This window comes from Heptranchias perlo, chromosome 1 (genome assembly GCF_035084215.1).
Source record: "Heptranchias perlo isolate sHepPer1 chromosome 1, sHepPer1.hap1, whole genome shotgun sequence".
In the NCBI taxonomy this organism is placed as follows: Eukaryota; Metazoa; Chordata; class Chondrichthyes; order Hexanchiformes; family Hexanchidae; genus Heptranchias; species Heptranchias perlo.
Window position 1 is genome coordinate 89,273,322 of NC_090325.1, and position 19,900 is coordinate 89,293,221.

Below are 19,900 nucleotides of genomic sequence, written 5' to 3' on the forward strand. Positions count from 1 at the left end.
ACAGGCCACACATACTGGCAGCTATTCAACCATGACAGGCACATAACCCAGACACACATCCCGCTTTCTTGCAGGAGAAGGTGGCGCATAACAGGAGGCAGCAAGTGGCAGTGGCATTTAGCCCCTCGAGCCTGTTCCACCATTTAATGAGATCATGGTGGACCTGTGACCTAACTCCATATACCCGCCTTAGCCCCATATCCCTTAATACCCTTGGTTCACAGAAATCTATCAATCTCAGATTTAACATTCACAATTGAGCTAGCATCAACTGCCATTTGCAGAAGAGCATTCCAAACTTCTCTTTGCGTGTAGAAATGTTTCCTAACTTCACTCCTGCACGTCCTGGCTCTAAATGTTAGCCAATGTCTCCTAATCCTGGTATTCAAGTGTAGTGGACCTCCAAAAACAGTTACAAATGCATCAGCAACAAGAAGCAATAATCCAGTAACTAACCTGTAAGTCCTGCATTGTTCCTTTAAATAGCTCTGCCAGGGGGTCCTCCAGGCAATCTAAGACATGTTTAGATAGTCACGGTTAAGACAGTGCGTTGAGTGGATCATTAAGTGCCAAAATAGTGTGTATCACTTTAAATCAGCGTTGCACACTGATCGAACGCATAATCTCCTTACTTCATACAATGCCGGCACTCATTATTTGCACATGTGCTAAACCCTTTACCAAGATGCCGTTCGGATATCCAAGACGCCACCTTGGATATCTGGGAGGCCGCATAGTGCCAAAACAACGGGTGCTACACGGCCCAATTTAGCGCCCTAAGTGGTTTATGCCGTTTCTGTGGTGTTTCTGCGAATCTTGAACACTGTAATGGGGGGGTATGCAGGAATGGAGGTTGGAGGTATGAATCCACTTACTCTGGGAGTCCAGCAGTCAGTACAATAGAACCTTAATAATCCCCCCATAATGCAGGGGTCATGGAATTATTGGATAGCCAAGACCAAATCTTGGTCTTACACAAGAATGAAGACAGGTATGATTCAAAAGACATAAATTGAGTTTAATCTTTCTTGGATTATGAGGTTGACTTATATAAACCTTTATAAATCACCAGTTAGGTCACAGCATTTCTTTTATTCGTTCATGGGATGTGGGCGTCGCTGGCGAGGCCAGCATTTATTGCCCATCCCCAATTGCCCTTGAGAAGGTGGTGGTGAGCCGCCTTCTTGAACCGCTGCGGTCCATGTGGTGAAGGTTCTCCCACCGTGCTGTTAGGAAGGGAGTTCCAGGATTTTGACCCAGCGACGATGAAGGAATGGCGATATATTTCCAAGTAGGGATGGTTTGTGACTTGGAGGGGAACGTGCAGGTGGTGTTGTGCCCATGTGCCTGCTGCTCTTGTCCTTCTAGGTGGTAGAGGTCGCGGGTTTGGGACGATGGCACACACTGCAGCCACAGTGCTCCGGTGGTGAAGGGAGTGAATGTTTAGGGTGGTGGATGGGGTGCCAATCAAGCAGGCTGCTTTGTCCTGGATGGTGTCGAGCTTCTTGAGTGTTGTTGGAGCTGCACTCATCCAGGCAAGTGGAGAGTATTCCATCACACTCCTGACTTGTGCCTTGTAGATGGTGGAAAGGCTTTGGGGAGTCAGGAGGTGAGTCACTCACCGCAGAATACCCAGCCTCTGACCTGCTCTTGTAGCCACAGTCTTTATATGGCTGGTCCAGTTAAGTTTCTGGTCAATGGTGACCCCCAGGATGTTGATGGTGTGGGGTTCAGCGATGGTAATGCCGTTGAATGTTAAGGGGAGGTGGTTAGACTCTCTCATGTTGGAGATGGTCATTGTCTGGCACTTGTCTGGCGTGAATGTTACTTGCCATTTATCAGCCCAAGCCTGGATGTTGTCCAGGTCTTGCTGCATGCGGGCTCGGACTGTTTCGTTATCTGAGGGGTTGCGAATGGAACTGAACACTGTGCAATCATCAGCGAACATCCCCACTTCTGACCTTATGATGGAGGGAAGGTCATTGATGAAGCAGCTGAAGATGGTTGGGCCTAGGACACTGCCCTGAGGAACTCCTGCAGCAATGTCCTGGGGCTGAGATGATTGGCTTCCAACAACCACTACCATCTTCCTTTGTGCGAGGTAAGACTCCAGCCACTGGAGAGTTTACCCCCTGATTCCCATTGACTTCAATTTTACGAGGGCTCCTTGGTGCCACACTCGGTCAAATGCTGTCTTGATGTCAAGGGCAGTCACTCTCACCTCACCTCTGGAATTCTGCTCTTTTGTCCATGTTTGAACCAAGGATGTAATGAGGTTTGGAGCCAAGTGGTCCTGGCGGAACCCAAACTGAGCATCGGTGAGCAGGTTATTGGTGAGTAAGTGCCACTTGATAGCACTGTCGACGACACCTTCCATCACTTTGCTGATGATTGAGAGTAGACTGATGTGGTGGTAATTGGCTGGATTAGATTTGTCCTGCTTTTTGTAGACAGGACATCCCTGGGCAATTTTCCACATTGTCGGGTCGATGCCAGTGTTGTAGCTGTACTGGAACAGCTTGGCTAGAGGTGTGGCTAGTTCTGGAGCACAAGTCTTCAGCACTATAGCCGGGATGTTGTTGGGGCCCATAGCCTTTGCTGTATCCAGTGCACTCACCAGTTTCTTGATATCAAGTGGAGTAAATCGTAAATCGAATTGTCTGAAGACTGGCTTCTGTGATGATGGGGATATCGGGAGGAGGCTGAGATGAATCATTTACTCGGCACTTCTGGCTGAAGATGGTTGCAAATACTTCAGCCTTGTCTTTTGCACTCACATGCTGGACTCTACCATCATTGAGGATGGGGTTGTTTGCAGAGCCTCCTTCTCCCATTAGATGTTCAATTGTCCACCACCATTCACGGCTGGATGTTGCAGGACTGCAGAGCTTTGATCTGATCCGTTGGTTGTGGAATCACTTAGCTCTGTATATAGCATGTTGCTTCTGCTGTTTAGCATGCATGTAGCCCTGTGTTGTAGCTTCACCAGGTTGGCACCTTATTTTTAGGTATGCCAGGTGCTGCCCCTGGCATGCTCTTCTACATTCCTCATTGAACCAGGGTTGATCCCCTGGCTTGTTGGTAGTGGTAGAGTGAAGAATATACCGGGCCATGAGGTTACAGATTGTGCTGGAATACAATTCTGCTGCTGGCCCTCTGTGCCCATGGATGGCCAGTTTTGAGCTGCTAGATCTGTTCTGAATCTATCCCATTGAGCACGGTGGTAGTGCCACACAACACGTTGGATGGTGTCCTCTGTGCGAAGACGGGACTTCGTTTCCACAAGGATTGTGCAGTGGTCACTCCTACCAATACTGTCATGGACAGATGCATCTGCGACAGGTAGATTGGTGAGGATGAGGTCAAGTAGGTTTTTCCCTCGTGTTGGTTCACTCACCACCAGCCACAGGCCCAGTCTGGCAATTATGTCCTTCAGGACTCAGCCAGGCGTAGTGCTACTGTGCCACTCTTGGTGATGGACATTGAAGTCCCCCACCCAGAGTACATTTTGTGCCCTTGCTACCCTCAGCACTCTCCTCCAAGTGGTGCTCAACATGGAGGAGGACTGATTCATCAGCTGAGGGAGGGCCAGCTGGGTGGTTTCCTTGCCCATGTTTGGCCTGATGCCATGACATTTTATGGGGTCCGGAGTCAATGTTGAGGACTCCCAAGGCCACTCCCTCCTGACTGTATATCACTGTACCGCCACCTCTGGTCGGTCTGTCCTGCCGGTGGGACAGGACATACCCAGGGATGGTGATGGAAGTGTCTGGGACGTTGGCTGAAAGGTATGATTCTGTGAGTATGGCTATGTCAGGCTGTTGCTTGACTTGTCTGTGGGACAGTTTTCCCAATTTTGGTACAAGTCCCCAGATCTTTGTGAGGAGGACTTTGCAGGGTCAACTTGGCTTGGTTTGCGTTTGTCGTGTCCGGTGCCTAGTGGCCCGTCCAGTTTTATTCTTATTATGACTTTTCATAGTGAGATTTTACGACTGTAGTGGCTTACTAGGCCATTTCAGAGGGCGATTAAGAATCAACCACATTGCTGTGGGTCTGGAATCACATATAGGCCAGAGTGGGTAAGAACGTCAGGTTTCCTTCCCTAAAGGGCATTAGTGAACCACATGGGTTTTTACAACAATCCGGTAGTTTCATAGCCACCATTACTGATACTAGTTTTTTTTATCCCAGATTTTTATTTAATTAATTGAATTTAAATTCTCCAGCTACCATGGCGGGATTTGAACTTTTGACTCTGGATTACTAGTTCAGTAACACAACCACTATGCTACTGTACCCGTATTGTGTCCAAATCTGGGAACCACACTTTAGGAAGGATATCAAGGCCTTAGATAGGGTGCAGAAGAGATTTACTAGAATGGTACCAGGGATGAGGGACTTCAGTTACATGGACGGACTAGAAAAGCTGGGGTTGTTCTCCTTAGAGCAGAGAAGGTTAAGAGGATATTTACTAGAGGTGTTCAAAATCATGAACGGTTTTGATAAATAGGTAAATAAGGAGAAACTGTTTCCAGTGGCAGAAGGGTCGGTAACCAGAGGACACAGATTGAAATTAATTGGCAAAAGAACCAGAGGCGAGATGAGGAGACTTTTTTACTCAGCGAGTTGTTATGATCTGGAATGCACTACCTGAAAGGGTGGTGGAAGCAGATTCAATGATAACTTTCAAAAGGGAATTGGATAAATATTTGAAGGGGAAAAATGCAGGGCTATGGGGAAAGAACAGGGGAATGGGACTAATTGGACAGCTCTTTCAAAGAGCCGGCACAGGCACAATGGGCCAGATGTCCTTCTTCTGTGCTGTACCATTCTATGCTTCTATATAATGGAGGTTCCACTGTTTGTGCCTGATCTCTAATCCACCAGAAGCGATGTATGTTCCATACTACTCTAAGGAACTTTATGCTAGGTTACCAGGATAAGGGTTATGATTGCCAAATGTTCAAATTCTAAGACGCATTGTACCATAGTATGATGCAGCATCTCTGCTCTAAGGAGAACAATCCTAGCTTCTCCAGTCTCTCCACATATCTGAAGTCCCTCATCTCAGGTACCATTCTAGTAAATCTCTTCTGTCCCCCTCAAAGGCCTTGACATTCTTCCTAAAGTGTAGTGCCCAGAGTTGAACACAATACTCCAGCTGAGGCCTAACCAGTGTTTTATAAAGGTTTAGCATAATTTCCTTGTTTTTGTACTCTATGCCCTTATTAATAAAACCAACGATCCCATATGCTTTTTTAACAGCCTTCTCAACTTGTCCTGCCACCTTCAAAGATTTGTGTACATACATTCACAGGTATCTCTGTTTCCGCACCCCCTTTAAAATTGTACTATTTTGTTTATATTGCCTCTCCTCATTCTTCCTACCAAAATGTAGCACTTCACACTTCTCTGCATTAAATTTTATTTGCTATGTGTCTGCCCATTTTACCAGTCTGTCTATGCCTTCCTGAAGTCTGTTACTATCCTCCACATTGTTTAATATATTTCCGAGTTTCAGGTCATCTGCAGACTTTGAAATTATACCCTCTATACCCAAATTCAGGTCATTAATATATATATCAAAAAGAGCACTGGTCCTAATACCGACCCCTGGGGAACACCACTGTATAATTCCCTCCAGTCTGAAAAACAGCAGTTCATCACTACTCTGCTTTCTGTCCCTTAGCCAATTTTGTATCCATGCTGCCACTGTCCCTTTAATCCCATGGGCTTTAATTTTGATAACAAGTCTATTATGTAGTATTATATCAAATGCCTTTTGTGCCTCTTGATAGTCCTTATACACAACATCAACCGCACTACCCTCATTAACCCTCTCCATTAAGTTATCAAAAAACTCAATCAAGTTAGTCAAACATGATTTTTCTTTTACAAATGTGTGCTGCCTTTCATTTATTAGTCCATACCTTTCCAAGTTCCAATTAATTTTGTACCGGATTATTGTCTCTAAAAGTATTTGCCACCACTGACATTAGGCTGACTGGCCTGTAATTGCCAAATTCAACCCTCTGCCATTTTTTGAACAGAGGTGTAACATTTGCAATCCTCCGGTCCTCTGGCACCACCACCATGTCTAAGGAGGATTGGAAGATTGTGGCCAGAGCCTCTGGAATTTCTACCCTTACTTCCCTCAGTAAACTAGGATGCATCCCATCTGGACCGGGTGACTTTTCTACTTTGAATACTGCCAATCTTTTAAGTAACTGGATGTCTTGTTGAAGTTGTACAAGACATTAGTTAGGCCACACTTGGAATACTGTGTACAGTTCTGGTCACCCTATTATAGAAAGGATATTATTAAACTAGAAAGAGTGCAGAAAAGATTTACTAGGATGCTACCGGGACTTGATGGTTTGACTTATAGGGAGAGGTTGGATAGACTGAGACTTTTTTCCCTGGAGAGGAGGAGGTTAAGGGGTGATCTTATAGAAGTCTATAAAATAATGAGGGGCATAGATAAGGTAGATAGTCAAAATCTTTTCCCAAAGGTAGGGGAGTCTATAACGAGGGGGCATAGATTTAAGGTGAGCGGGGAGAGATACAAAAGGGTCCAGAGGGACAATTTTTTCACTCAAAGGGTGGTGAGTGTCTGGAACGAGCTGCCAGAGGCAGTAGTAGAGGCGGGTACAATTTTGTCTTTTAAAAAGCATTTGGACAGTTACATGGGTAAGATGGGTATAGAGGGATATGGGCCAAATGCAGGCAACTGGGACTAGCTTAGTGGTATAAACTGGGCGACATGGACATATTGGGCCGAAGGGCCTGTTTCCATGTTGTAAACTTCTGTGACTCTGTGACTCTGTAACTCCTCTTTATCTATTTTTATCCTATCCAATGTTGCTATTACCTCCTCCTTTACTGCTACATTGGCAACATCCTCTTCTCTAGTGAAGACTGATGTGAAATATTCATTTAGCACCTCAGCCATACCCTCTGCCTCCACAAGAAGATCTCCTTTTTTGTCCCGAATTGGCCCCATCCTTCCTTTGACTACTCTTTTACTATAGGAACATAGAAACATAGGACCACGAGTAGGCCATTTCGTCCCTCGAGCTTGTTCTGCCATTCAACAAGATCATGGCTGATCTGTGAGCTAACTCGATACACCTGCCTTTGCCCCATATCCCTTAATACCTTTGGTTAACAAAAATCTATCAATCTCAGATTTAAAATTAACAATTGAGCTAACATCAACTGCCGTTTGTGGAAGAGAGTTCCAAACTTCTACCCACTTTGCATGTAGAAATGTTTCCTAACTTCACTCCTGAAAGTCCTGGCTCTAATTTTTAGGCTATGTCCCCTAGTCCTAGATTCCCCAATCAACGGAAATAGTTTCTCTCTATCTACCCTATCAGTTCCCCTTAATATCTTGAAAACTTAGATCAAATCACCCCTTAATCTTCTAAATTCCAGGGAATACAACCCTACTTTTTGTAATCTCTCCTCGTAATTTAACCCTTGGAGTCCAGGTATCATTCTTGCAAATTTACACTGCACTCCCTCCAAGGCCAATATATCCTTCCTAAGGTGCGGTGCCCAGAATTGAACACAATACTCCAGGTATGGTCTAACCAGAGTTTTGTATAACTGTAGCATAACTTCTACCTCCTTGTATTCTAGTCCACTAGGCCAGCATTCCATTAGCCTTTTTGATTATTTTCTGTACCTGTCCATGACATTTTAATGATCTATTTACATGTTTATAAAAGACTTTTGGGTCCCCTTTTATGTTAGTCACTAACCTATTCTCTTACTCTGTCTTTGCCCCTCCTATTCCCTTTTTTAGATCTCTTCTGTACTTTCTGTACTCAGCTTGGTTCTCAACTGTATTATGAACCTTATATTTTTCATAAGCCTCTTTTTTCTGTTTAATTTTAATCTCCATATCTTTAGTCATTCAGGGAGCTCAAACTTTGGATGCCCTTCTTTTCCCTCTCGTGGGATTGTGTCTACTCTGTACCCGAACCATCTCCTCCTAGAAGGCCTCCCATTGTTCAATTACTGTTTTGCCTAAAATTTTTTGATTCCAATCCACCTGGGCAAGATCCCTTTTTAACTCACTGAAATTAGTCCTTCTCCAGTTAAGTATTTTTATGCTTGATTGTTCCTTGTCCTTTTTCATAACTATTCCAAAGTTTATATGATAACTGTTCCCCAAATGATTCCCGACTGAAACATGCTTTACTTCATTTTTCAGAACTAGATCCAGCACTGCTTCCTTTCTCGTTTGGCTGGAAACACAGTGATCAAGAAAGTTCTCTTCTATGCATTTCAGGAATTTCTCCCACTCTTTGCCCTTTACTCTGACAATATATCATAGTCTATATTGTGATAATTGAAGTCCCCTGTTATCACTACTCTATAGTTCTTGCATCTTTCTATAATTAGCCTGCAAATGTTCTCCTCTATCTTCTTCCCACTATTTGGTGGGCTCTAGTATACACCCAGTAGTGTAATAGTTCCTCTATTGTTCCTTAATTCTAACCAAATAGATTCTGTCTTTGACCCTCAACTACATCATCCCTTTCCAGTTCTATAATAGTTTCTTTGATCAATACTGCCACCCCCCCCACACACACCATTCTCTCCTTCCCTATCTTTCCTAAATACCTTATAGCCAAGAATATTAAGTTCTCAACCTTTCCCTTCTTTGAGCCAAGTCTCTGTTATTGTCACTATATCATAGTCCCATCTTGGCACTTGTGCCTGCAGTTCACCAACCTCATTTACCATGCATTTACGCACATGCACTCCAATCTCATCAGTCTCATTTGCCCCCTGTCTGATCCCTCCTATTTCTGAACTATTCTTTACTCTAGTGTTATTTGTCTCTCCCAGTCTTGCACCTTGTTTCTCCTCTCTAATATTTCATCCTGATGCCCATCCCCCTGCCAAACTAGTTTAAACCCTCCCCCACAGCACTTGTTAACCTCCCCATGAGGACATTGGTTCCCGCTGAGGTACAACCCATCCATCTTGAACAGATCCCTCCTGCCCCAAAACCAGTTCCAATGCCCCAGGAATCTGAAGCCCTCTCTCCTGCACCATTTCTCCAGCCACACATTAACCTGTCTTATTCTACTATTCCTATACTCACTAGCGCTTGGCACTGGACCATTCGGGTCCTGCTGTTTAACTTTGTCTCTAGCTCCTGAAACTCTGACTGCAGGACCTTGATCCTTTTCCTTCCTATGTCATTGGTTCCCACATGGACCATGACTTCTGGCACTTCCCCTTCCCCCCTCAACATGTCCTGCACCCTCTCAGTGATATCCTTTACCCTGGCACCGGAGAGGCAACACACCACATGGGTTCCGCTCCACCGGCAATAGAGTAGAACATCCATCTGCCCGGGTGGCCGCATTGCGCTGGCAAGGACACTTTAGTGGCATCTGCCCCTAACTGCCGGTCAGAATGTTGGAGCAGAACCATGTCATTCTGAAGGCAGAGAGGAGGTCCTGGAATGGCTCGACCAGAATCTTCCTTTCTTACCTCCTGATGGAGCAAGCAGGCCTCTTGGGGAGGGTAATCATTTTGCTCTGGAATCAATTACCTTTCCCTAGTAAAGGTTTGGGGCTTTTGTAAAACCTTCAGAGGGACTCAGGTCAGCCCTGAGCTGGACTGGGTGAAATTGCCTGAGGTAGTCTGGGAGCCCTCCCGACATTCTCCCATGACGTGAGGTGGAGCAGATGGAAGATCAGTCCACACCCTCCACAGTTATTTAAAAGGTCACTTTGGGCAGGGCCAAATCCCAGCGGAACCCGGGCACCCGGGTGGAAATCTTCTTTCCCATTCTCACAATCCCAGGAATCTTGGGGCCATTGTATCCAAAGATATACTCATCCCCGTTTGGTTGTATACTTTTTTTAAATGGTATTTGGGCTTACCTAAAGAACGCAGTAAGGTAATTCAGTTCAGGTGTTTATACCAGCATGGTGAAATCTCTGCTTCATGACCCAGGCCACTGTGAGGTCAAGTCAGAAGGTATTAATTTAAATTACAATCACACATTGTAGGAACCAGCCAATAAATCAGCACCAGATACAAATAATGTACCTCTAATTTAAATATGCCATGTTACACAATCATTGTAGCATCACATGATCCACATCCACCTTGAATATCACCTCCCTGTCAAGCTCGGCATTCGAACTCCAACTGAGCACACTCTTCAATGAAGAAGCCTTTGTCAATCCTTTTTTTAGCTGGAGAGGGGGTGAGTCAGAGAAGCCATGCCATTTTCATCATGATAATAATGTGCGCTGATGTGTTTTGGTGTGATTTACATCATCATATCATGTGATGGCAAACACTTGATAATCAGTTTGTATTCCATTTATTTCCTGAAGCCAGTGCCTGTTTAAATCAAGTTGAACAGATTGTATATGAGGTAAAGCAAAACTTCAATGAGTCAGTGAGACTGTGAGTGTTTCTTTAAATAGTTAATGACACCAATTAAGTGTGAAATCTTTTACTATCTATATATACAGTTCCAACTGTGAAATTCATTAACAGATTCAATCGTTTCTTTACAACATTGATTTGTGAGGTATGAAATTATATTGATTATTTAAATGAAGCAGACATAATGGGCTCAATTTTCAAATAGAAGTCCGGGTGCGTTGGGAGCGGGGAAGCAACAAAAATTGGGAAAATCCGGAGTAGGTAAGGAAGCCGGCTCCAACCCACCGACTTGTGCATTTCACACAGACCCATCTGTGTGCACGTGCTTCAGGAATCTGGAAGTGCCGCCGGCAATTAAAGCCGCGGGCTGATATTTAATGCAGTCATTAAGATAGTTAAAGTTGTTAAAGCTCTTAATTCTATGGTGATCGAGGCAGGGAAAGGATTTTGATTCTGCTTCAGTGTGTTTCCCGTGCTGTGGGAAACACTTCATGTTGAAGGAGTCGTGTTTCAGGCAGCAGCCATTTGGACATTTAAATGCCTGTTTGACAGATGGGGATAAAAGGTCAGTTATTGCAGCAGGGCACTCAGGTTTCAGACAAACTTTTGACTGGGAGATCTTTGTGTTTAGACTGAAAATTCTTGGTTCACACTCAGAATTGTTCTGTTTCCACATATTTACCAACTTTTCGGACCCCCTCAAACTGACATCATCAGGCTGGGGGGCGTGATGGCTGCATTCATCACTACATCCGAGGAGGAGGAACATCACCATCCTCGCCAGGCACAGTGGAGCCACACGTGAAGAAATCTTTTGGGTGGTCACAAACCAGCTGAGTGTTGATGGAGCTCCACAACACAGTGCTGCGCCACAGGCACCTGCACAAGAGCACAGAGGGCAACAACAGAGGGACCGACGTCACAGAAGGCACTACCCTCACCAGAGAGTCCACAGACCAAGGCTTAGCTTCCTGGACCTCTTTGAGGAGCAGTACATAGGAGGCTGAGAGTGAGTCACCAGGTGGTTGCAGTCACCTGCAGCCACCTTTATGCCGAGCTGCTCCCAGCTGGGCAGAGCAGCATCTCCTTACCTGTCACTGTCAAAGTCACCACTGCCCTCAACTTCTTCACCTCCGGATCATTCCAGGGTGCCACTGGTGATATCGCCGGGGTCTCTCAGTCGTCTGCCTACAAGTGTATAAGGCAGGTCACCGACGGCTTGTTTCGCAGGGCCTCGCAATACGTCAAGTTCCCCATGGACGGCCTCAGCCAGGTGGAGAGGGCAGTTGGATTCCACTCTGCAATCGATTGCACCCATATAGCAATCCGAGCTCCTCCACTCAAGCCAGGACTGTTCATCAACAGAAAGGGATATCACTCCATCAACACTCAGCTGGTTTGTGACCACCCAAAAGATTCCTTCACGTATGCGCCAGATTCCCTGGCAGCTGCAACGATTCGTTCATTCTGAGGGAATCCAACATCCTGGGCCTCTTCCAATGCACCGAACACCCTTAAGGGCTGGCTCCTCAGGGACCAGGGATACCCCCTGCACATGTGGCTCATGACACCTCTGAGGAACCCCATCAGCGAGCAACAATGTCAATACAACGACAGCCACATCGCCACCAGGTCTGTAACTGAACATGTGATAGGGCTGCTCAAGGTGCGATTTGGTGCCGCGATCATTCTGGGGGAGCACTTTAATACGTGCCAGTAAGAGTGGGTCGCATTATAGTAATGTGTTGTGTCCTGCACTACATGGTGCCGGTTGATGAGGCCCCATGCCCTCATCCAGCATCCACATCTGCTGTCAAGGATTGAGGAGGAGCAAGAGGAGGAGGAGGAGGATGAACCCATGGGCAGAGCAGCGACTCACCTGGCTGCTCGTGAGGCCAGGGAGTCACTCATTTGTGAACGGATCTCATGAGATCAGAAAGTCAGAAGAGTCCAATCCTCACACCACCTGGAACACCAGCGCCAACACCAGCAACCCCCCCAACCCCCCCCCCCACCAACACCCTGCACAAAACAGTCCTGCAACTACACTTACACCCACTGTAAAGTGACCCACTGGGTGGCATCAAGTGTCGTGGTTCATGATGAATCACATGAAAGGGCCCTATCACAAAAGCCAGTCAAGAATTGGCAAGACGTGGCAGTAGTGGTGAGAATGATAACATTTAATGTGACTTTAACATAAACCAAATATAAATGAAAAACATGACAGTCTGTCAGACACGCCTGTGTATACCCTTCGTGACCACAAAACCTTAACCTTTCTCTTCCTACTACTTCTACGTGGTGCATCCCCTGTGGCTGCAGCAGAGGTAGTGGCAGGTTGTTCTTGTTCATGCCCGGACTGCTTAGATGCTTTCGGCCTATGCCCTCTGGGTTTTGGAGCCCACAAGGACCCCTCCAAAGACAGCTCCACCTGCACCTCTGCAGGGGCAGACTCGGCCACCTGGAGAGGAGGCAGCATTGCAGGTACTGGTTGAGAGGGGGGCAACAGGTGAGATGTGGGAGCGCTTTGAGTGGGGTCCCCGCTTCCATGTCCCCTTTCGCCATCATCCCTCTCCTGGGCCAGGCCCACATCACTCCTACCACTCTACTGGACAATGGTTTGGAGGACATGTGTGATGCCTTGTAAGGCTAGTGCTGATGTATCTGTCTGCCTTTCTAAGAATGTAGTTCACCCTGAGTCCACACAGCCATTGTCAGAGCCTAAATGAACTCATTTGTGAGCCGTGCTTGAAGCCCAATGGAGGCTAGCCTTCTCTCCATCACAGATATTTCCACAGTTACCTACGACACTCAGACTTTTCAGCAGTTACCCGCGACACTATCTCAGACATTTCAGCAGTTATGTGCGACACTATCTCAGACAGTTGCTCATGTCCCTGTGACACTATCTCGGAGATTCCCTCCCTGCCACCATTCCACTCATGCAGGAGTTGGACTCCTCCATCCTCTGCACGATTGTGGAGAGTGCGCGTGGCACCTGTTCCAATACCTCGCAAACGTGCTATTGTCCCTCGATCATTCTACTTTTAAAGGATGGCCCCCAGGGTTCAGCATCTGTGTCCAGCTGAGCAGAGCCTGGAGGGGAGTGCGCCCACCGACGCGGACTCTCCACAGCTGCCCCTGCCACCAGTGTCTGCTCGTGTTCACTTGGTGAATCACCAGGTGCCAACCCAATTAACTGACTACTAGAACCCACCAAGGAGTGAGTATCTGCGCTGGTGGATGGCTCACTAAGATGTGACGGTGCGCCCTCAGAGGCCGGGAGCTCCTCTGAGGAATCGCCCTCTCCCAACACTGCCGTCGTTGAATAACCTGTTAAAGAACAGAAGGCAATATTAAGCATCATCACAGATGTGTCATGTTGCGATGAGCATACTGAGGTGTTCAACATGCCAAGCGTTGTTAACATCAATTCATGTTCTGTGTGATGAATGTTAAAGTTGTTTCACCAGATGTTTGTGGGGTGCCAGTCTCAGCGTTCCTGATGGACAGGCACTCGAGAGTGCGGCTGATCTCCAGGGCCTCCTCCTCCACGTATGTGAGGACCATTATTTGTTGTGGCCCCCTCCAGTCCTCACCCTCTCGCGTGCATTTTACACTCTCTTCTAGAAGGGGAGAAAGTACAGATGTGCGAGTGAGTGAGAGAGGTGAAGTGGTCAGCTGATGAATGCATTGCTTTGGGTGAGGCTGAGCGTGAAAGAGATGCATCAGAGGGTGAGTATGAAACAAAGACATCACATTGGATCAGGATTGGGGTGAGTGGTCATGGTGGGGTGACTAATGGGGAGGTGAGGAAGTGCAGGTAAGTTGAGGATGTGCCTTAGGTGGGTGTGAGGAGTGATGTGATGGAGTAGTCTTGGCAGTGCTGAATGATTTGGGTTGGTGGGGGTGCAGTGATGTGGAACACGGAATGCAGGAGAATCAGTAAGTGTCCTCACTTTTGCTGACCTAGTTAGGTCATTGAAACACTTCCTGCACTGGATCCCACACCTGGATATGTTGCTGCTGCTGCTGACCTCCTCTGTCACCTCGAGCCAGGCCTTCAATGGTGGCAGAGGCAGGGCACTTCCTCCTGTCAGTCGGGTAAAACAGTTCCCTCCTCCTCCTCACCCCGGCCAATAGCTTCTGCAGTGAGGCATCATTAAATCTTGGAGCAGCCTTGCCCCTGTGCTGCTCCATATTGTGTGTTCTTGGTCTTTGCTCCAGCAAAATCCATTGGAGCAATGGCCCTTTAAATGTAGACGCTCCAGCTGACAGCCTGTCATGCGGGTGTGCAGTCTGCCCACTTCCCAGCTTTCGGACGGCAAACCCGGAAGCCACGTTAAGGGCCATCAATTAACTCATGATCACATGGGTAAGTTTTTATTATCCGGGTTTGCCGCGCACCCATTGACCGGGGTGGGCGGGGGGTCCGCTGCCATCCCGCTGCTATTTGAAGATTGAACCCAATAAAGTGGAAATGAAGCTCAACCAAAGCAATACAGACAATAATTATATGTTAGACAGGTGTTATTCAAACACGTGACCAAAATTTTTTAGCTGTACCAATTGTCAGAAGCCACTGTCTTAAATCTAGTGGGATTCTTGTATTTAATGAGATCCTTAACTCCAAGACAGATGCAACCAGGAAAAAGGGGATGGTTTTGGATTACCACATTTTTGCCTTGTTAAAACACCCGTCAACATTTTAAAATTAAATATTTAACATCGCTAAGCTTTTTAACCGACAGGTGCAGAGTGAGGGAGAACAACCAAAGTTATGTGCATCAATATATATGAATACTCAAAGTGTGGAACCAGAGACAAAAGCTGCTTTTGTATTGTTCTTCAGCAATTGACTCCCAGAGCCCACGGCCCCGATATTAACTTGGAGCCGGGAAGAGAGCAGGGATGGGGTTTTGCGGACGGGAAACCGGGAAGTAAGGGTTTCCCGCAGGTCCTACTGAATTTAACTGTAGGACCTGTTTTAAAATTTTTCAAAAGGTTTTCCATCTGATAGCCAGCTTGATTGATAGGCTGGCTGTCTGTCAGGCGGGAAAGCAGCCGGGAGCAGATGCCAGGAGGGCAATCGCTACAAGGAGATACTGGAGGGCTGGAAGGTGGGTAAATGTTTATAATTACATTTATATAGTTAGGGGTTGAGGTCACACATCGTGGAGTGTCTCGGACATCGGGAGGGGGGAGGGGGGGTCTCACACATAAGGGTGGGTCTCGGACATCGGGGGGGTCTCGGACATCGGGGGGGTTCTCTCGGACATCGGGGTGTCTTGGACACGGGGGGGAATCTCAGATATCGAAGGGGGTCTCAGACACGGGGGGTGCCTCGGACGTCGGGGGAGCGCCTCGGACATCGGGGAGTGCCTCAGACATTGGAGGGGAGTCTCGGACATCGGGCGGGGGTCTCGGACATGGGCGGGGGTCTTGGACATCGGGTGAGGGTCTCGGACATCATCGGGGGGTCTCGGACATTATCGGGTGTCTCGGACATTGGGGGGTAGCTCAGATATTGGGGGGTCTCGGACATCAGGGGATGGGGAGCGTCAGCCCGATTGCAGGGGACCAATTGTGGCTTGAAGGAAATACTCCAGTTCCTCCTGGTCCACAAGCAGTGCAATAAAGGCACTTACTTCATGATCCGGCCCTTCTCACCTCCTTTTCACTGGCGAGATTCACGAGCCCCTGGAAACCTGTGCTGGAGGTATTAAATTTAAAGGTCTGTGAAAATCAATTTGAAAAGACCTAATTAATGTCTCATAATGACGCTAATTGCTCCGAGAACTACCCGCCCACCTGAACTAATTAGGGACCCAACTGCGGCGAGTAGGTTACTCGCATGCAACCAAACGCTCCTCCATTAAACCGGGAAGTGGTTGCTTTGGAGCCAGGTTGCTGTTGCATCGGAAAACAATTGTTTTAACTACCCACCCGCCCCCAACCCACCCGTTTGTTGGGGTTAAAATTTTCCCATTGGTCTCCCACTGCCAGGTGTGGTGTTTGCCTTGCTGGAGACCCGTGTAAAGGTTCGGTTTGGGGCCTTTATATTTCACTGGACAATGATAGTGAATATTACCCCCTTAATCTGGTGTCAAATTTGCGCATGTACAATCATGAAAAGACATGTTTGCAATAGGTAATATAAAAATAGTTGACAAAGTGAGCAGGGATCAGCTATTACTGTGGCATAGGTTATAGCTATCAGGAAAGATTGAGCAGGCTGGGGCTCTTTACTCTCGAAAAGAGAAGACTGAGGGGTAAGCCAATAGAGGTCTTTAAGATTATGAAAGGGTTTGACAGGGTAGACGTAGAGAAGATGTTTCCACTTGCGGAGGAGACCAGAACTGAAGGCCATAAATATAAGATAGTCACTAATAAATCCAATAGGGAATTCAGGAGAAACTTCTTTACTCAGAGAGTGGTTAGAATGTGGAACTCGCTACCACAAGGAGTAGTTGAGGCGACTAGCATAGATGCATTTAAGGGGAACCTAGATAAGCACATGAGGGAGAAAGAAATAGAAGGATATTCTGATAGGGTTAAATGAAGTAGGGAGACAAGAGGCTCGTGCGGAGCATAAACACCGGCATAGACCAGTTGGGCCTAATGGCCTTTTTCTGTGCTGTACTTTCTTTGTAATTCTATGTAATCGTTCACTGGGTCTGCTCGGGGCCCCTTGTAATTGTATGGTCCTAATAACGCCCCTGCCAGCCAGATGAAGGTAAACTACCAGATTTTGTTAAACCACTGGTAGGAACTCTCGATTTTTTCTGGTTCTTAATGCATGCTGGAGTCTAACTGTGCTTGGGAAAAGTGCTATCAGCACAATCTTTGCCCTGTGTAGACACTTCTCGATGTCATGATATCAGTTATCAGATATCATGCCCCAGGACATTGCTGCAGGAATTCATCAGGGCAGTGTCCTAGGCCCAACCATCTTCAGCTGCTTCATCAATGACCTTCCCTCCATCATAAGATCAGAAATGGGGATGTTAGCTGATGTTTGCACAGTGTTCAGTTCCATTCGCAGCCCCTCAGATAATGAAGCAGTCCGAGCCCGCATGCAGCAAGACCTGGACAACATCCAGGCTTGGGTTGATAAGTGGCAAGTAACATTCACGCCAGACATGTGCCAGGCAATGACCATCTCCAACAAGAGAGGGTCTAACCACCTCGCTTCGACATTCAACGGCATTACCATCGCCGAATCCCCCACCATCAACATCCTGGGGGTCACCATTGACCAGAAACTTAACTGGACCAGCCACATAATTACTGTGGCTACAAGAGCAGGTCAGAGGCTGGGTATTCTATGGCGAATGACTCACCTTCTGAGTCCCCAAAGCTTTCTACCATCTACAAGACACAAGTCAGGAGTATGATGGAATATTCTCCACTTACCTGGATGAGTGCAGCTCCAACAACACTCAAGAAGCTCAACACCATCCAAGACAAAGCAGCCCGCTTGATTGGTACACCATCCACCACCCTAAACATTCAAACCCTTCACCACCGGCGCACCATGGCTGCAGTGTGTATCATCCACAGGATGCACTGCAGCAACTCACCAAGGCTTCTTCGACAGCACCTCCCAAACCCGCCACCTCCACCACCTAGGAGGACAAGGGCAGCAGGTACATGGGAACCACACCACCTGCACGTTCCCCTCCACGTCACACACCAACCCGACTTGGAAATATATCGCCGTTCCTTCATCATCGCTGGGTCAAAATCCTGGAACTCCCTACCTAACAGCACTGTGGGAGAACCTTCACCACACGGACTGCAGCGGTTCAAGAAGGCGGCTCACCACCACCTTCTCAAGGGCAATTAGGGATGGGCAATAAATGCTGGCCTTGCCAGTGATGCGCACGTCCCATGAATGAATAGAAAAAAGGTTTGTGCCCTAGTCCCATGTATGTTTTGTGCATCATGACACAACTAATTGGCGATGTCATGATGTTATTTTGGCACAGTGTCTAACTTGTCATGGTTTCTCTGTGCATGTTCTTTCCCTTTGTCACCACCTCACAGGGAGACTGGTGATGCAATTTAAAGGTACATTTGGGAAAGCAATACACCTATGACCTGGGGCATACTTATACTATAATAAGCTCCATATGTATTGAGGGACAGCAACCAGAGATACAAGTACTGAGTGTCCAATTTGAGGAAATGATTATGAGGGTGAAAACTCAGTCAAGTAATGAAGGTGCAAAGTGTAACCACATTTTCTGGGAATTCAGGCACTGCTTCAGACTCACAGAAACTTTGGGCTGTCACAAACCTCTAACTTATTCTGTTTGAGACTAAATCTAACAGTAAAATAAGTCGTAAGCTTATGCACATTACAAAAAATACAGGTGTTTGTTTGGAAATGAAGGTGAGTTTGAAAATCTGCAGACATTCAGGGTTTGTAACCAGCCATACAGAGCCCAGAGAGAAGAACCAGAGACTTAGAGCAGAGGCACAGGGGACAGCAGTTAATGAGGTGGAGCTTTCGGCCTCTAAATTAATTTCCAACAACATCAACTTGCACTTATATTTGCAGCAGTCCTCATATTGAATGCCTTAAAGTATTAAAAGGGGTGAGAAAGATGCTGAGCAGGAAATGGGAAAAGAGAGGATGCAAATGCAGTCAAATAAAAGCTTCTTGAAGGAGGGACAAAGTGGCAAGTCGTTTAGGGAGAGAGTTCCACAGGGCTGGAGGGGTGGTGGAAAGAATGGGAAATGAGCATTATACCAGAGTAGGAGGAGTAGAGGATATGTGCTGGCATATACAACTGGAGAGGTCACTCAAATAGGATGGCCCAAGCTATGAAAATGGGAACAAAGACTAGAAGTTGATGCACTTGGGGAGAGGAAGCCAATGAAGTTTGACAAAGAAAGGAGGACTGGAAATGTGGGATTGTGGATTTTGGATTGATTGAAATTGCCCGAATTTCATTTTGACCATTTTCCTCCGTTTTCAATTGTTCAATACTTATTTACCTAATTGTGACGCTGTCTTCTTGTTAGGGCTGTGTAACTGTAATTATTCAGAATGAAAGTTCATTATTTTTCTCACATCATTGCTTTTTATTCCTCAAACATGCTTCCCATGATAGGTATAGGAGGAGTTACCACCTCATAATGAAAGCTTTTTAGTGGAGAGTCTAGAGATCAATCAATGAAAGGGCAGTTACAAGAAAGTATTGCGAACTGCAGTTAGATATTTAAAATGTGTTCATGCAAAATTCCTCTGTTCTTTATTTTAATTAAGGCATTGACTCATTTAAAATAAATGGGTTAATGCCTTTGTTCAAAAACCAAAGAAATTTTATGTGAATGTGTTAATGTGTTAATGTGTCCATCACTAATTATCACACAATGTGATTTCAAGCCTAAAAACCCTTAAAAGAACATTTCAGAGGGGTTAATTGACTGGAGCAGACATTTGTGAAAACCACACTGG

The 19,900-nt window shown here is 46.4% G+C and overlaps 1 protein-coding gene across 6 annotated transcripts in view; it reads left to right on the plus strand.

Annotated features, from left to right (window-relative positions):
• The window catches only part of LOC137333828 (BTB/POZ domain-containing protein KCTD8-like), a 247,316-nt gene that overhangs the window by 50,951 nt on the left and 176,465 nt on the right, over positions 1–19,900 (plus strand). Inside the window, exon 2 of one of the 6 annotated variants that reach the window (XM_067998433.1) lies at positions 11,901–11,929. The exons of the other annotated variants lie outside the window; for them this stretch is intronic. Coding sequence (XP_067854534.1) covers positions 11,901–11,929 — 29 coding nt within the window. The remainder of the gene's footprint in view (positions 1–11,900; positions 11,930–19,900) is intronic. 6 annotated transcript variants of the gene reach the window in all.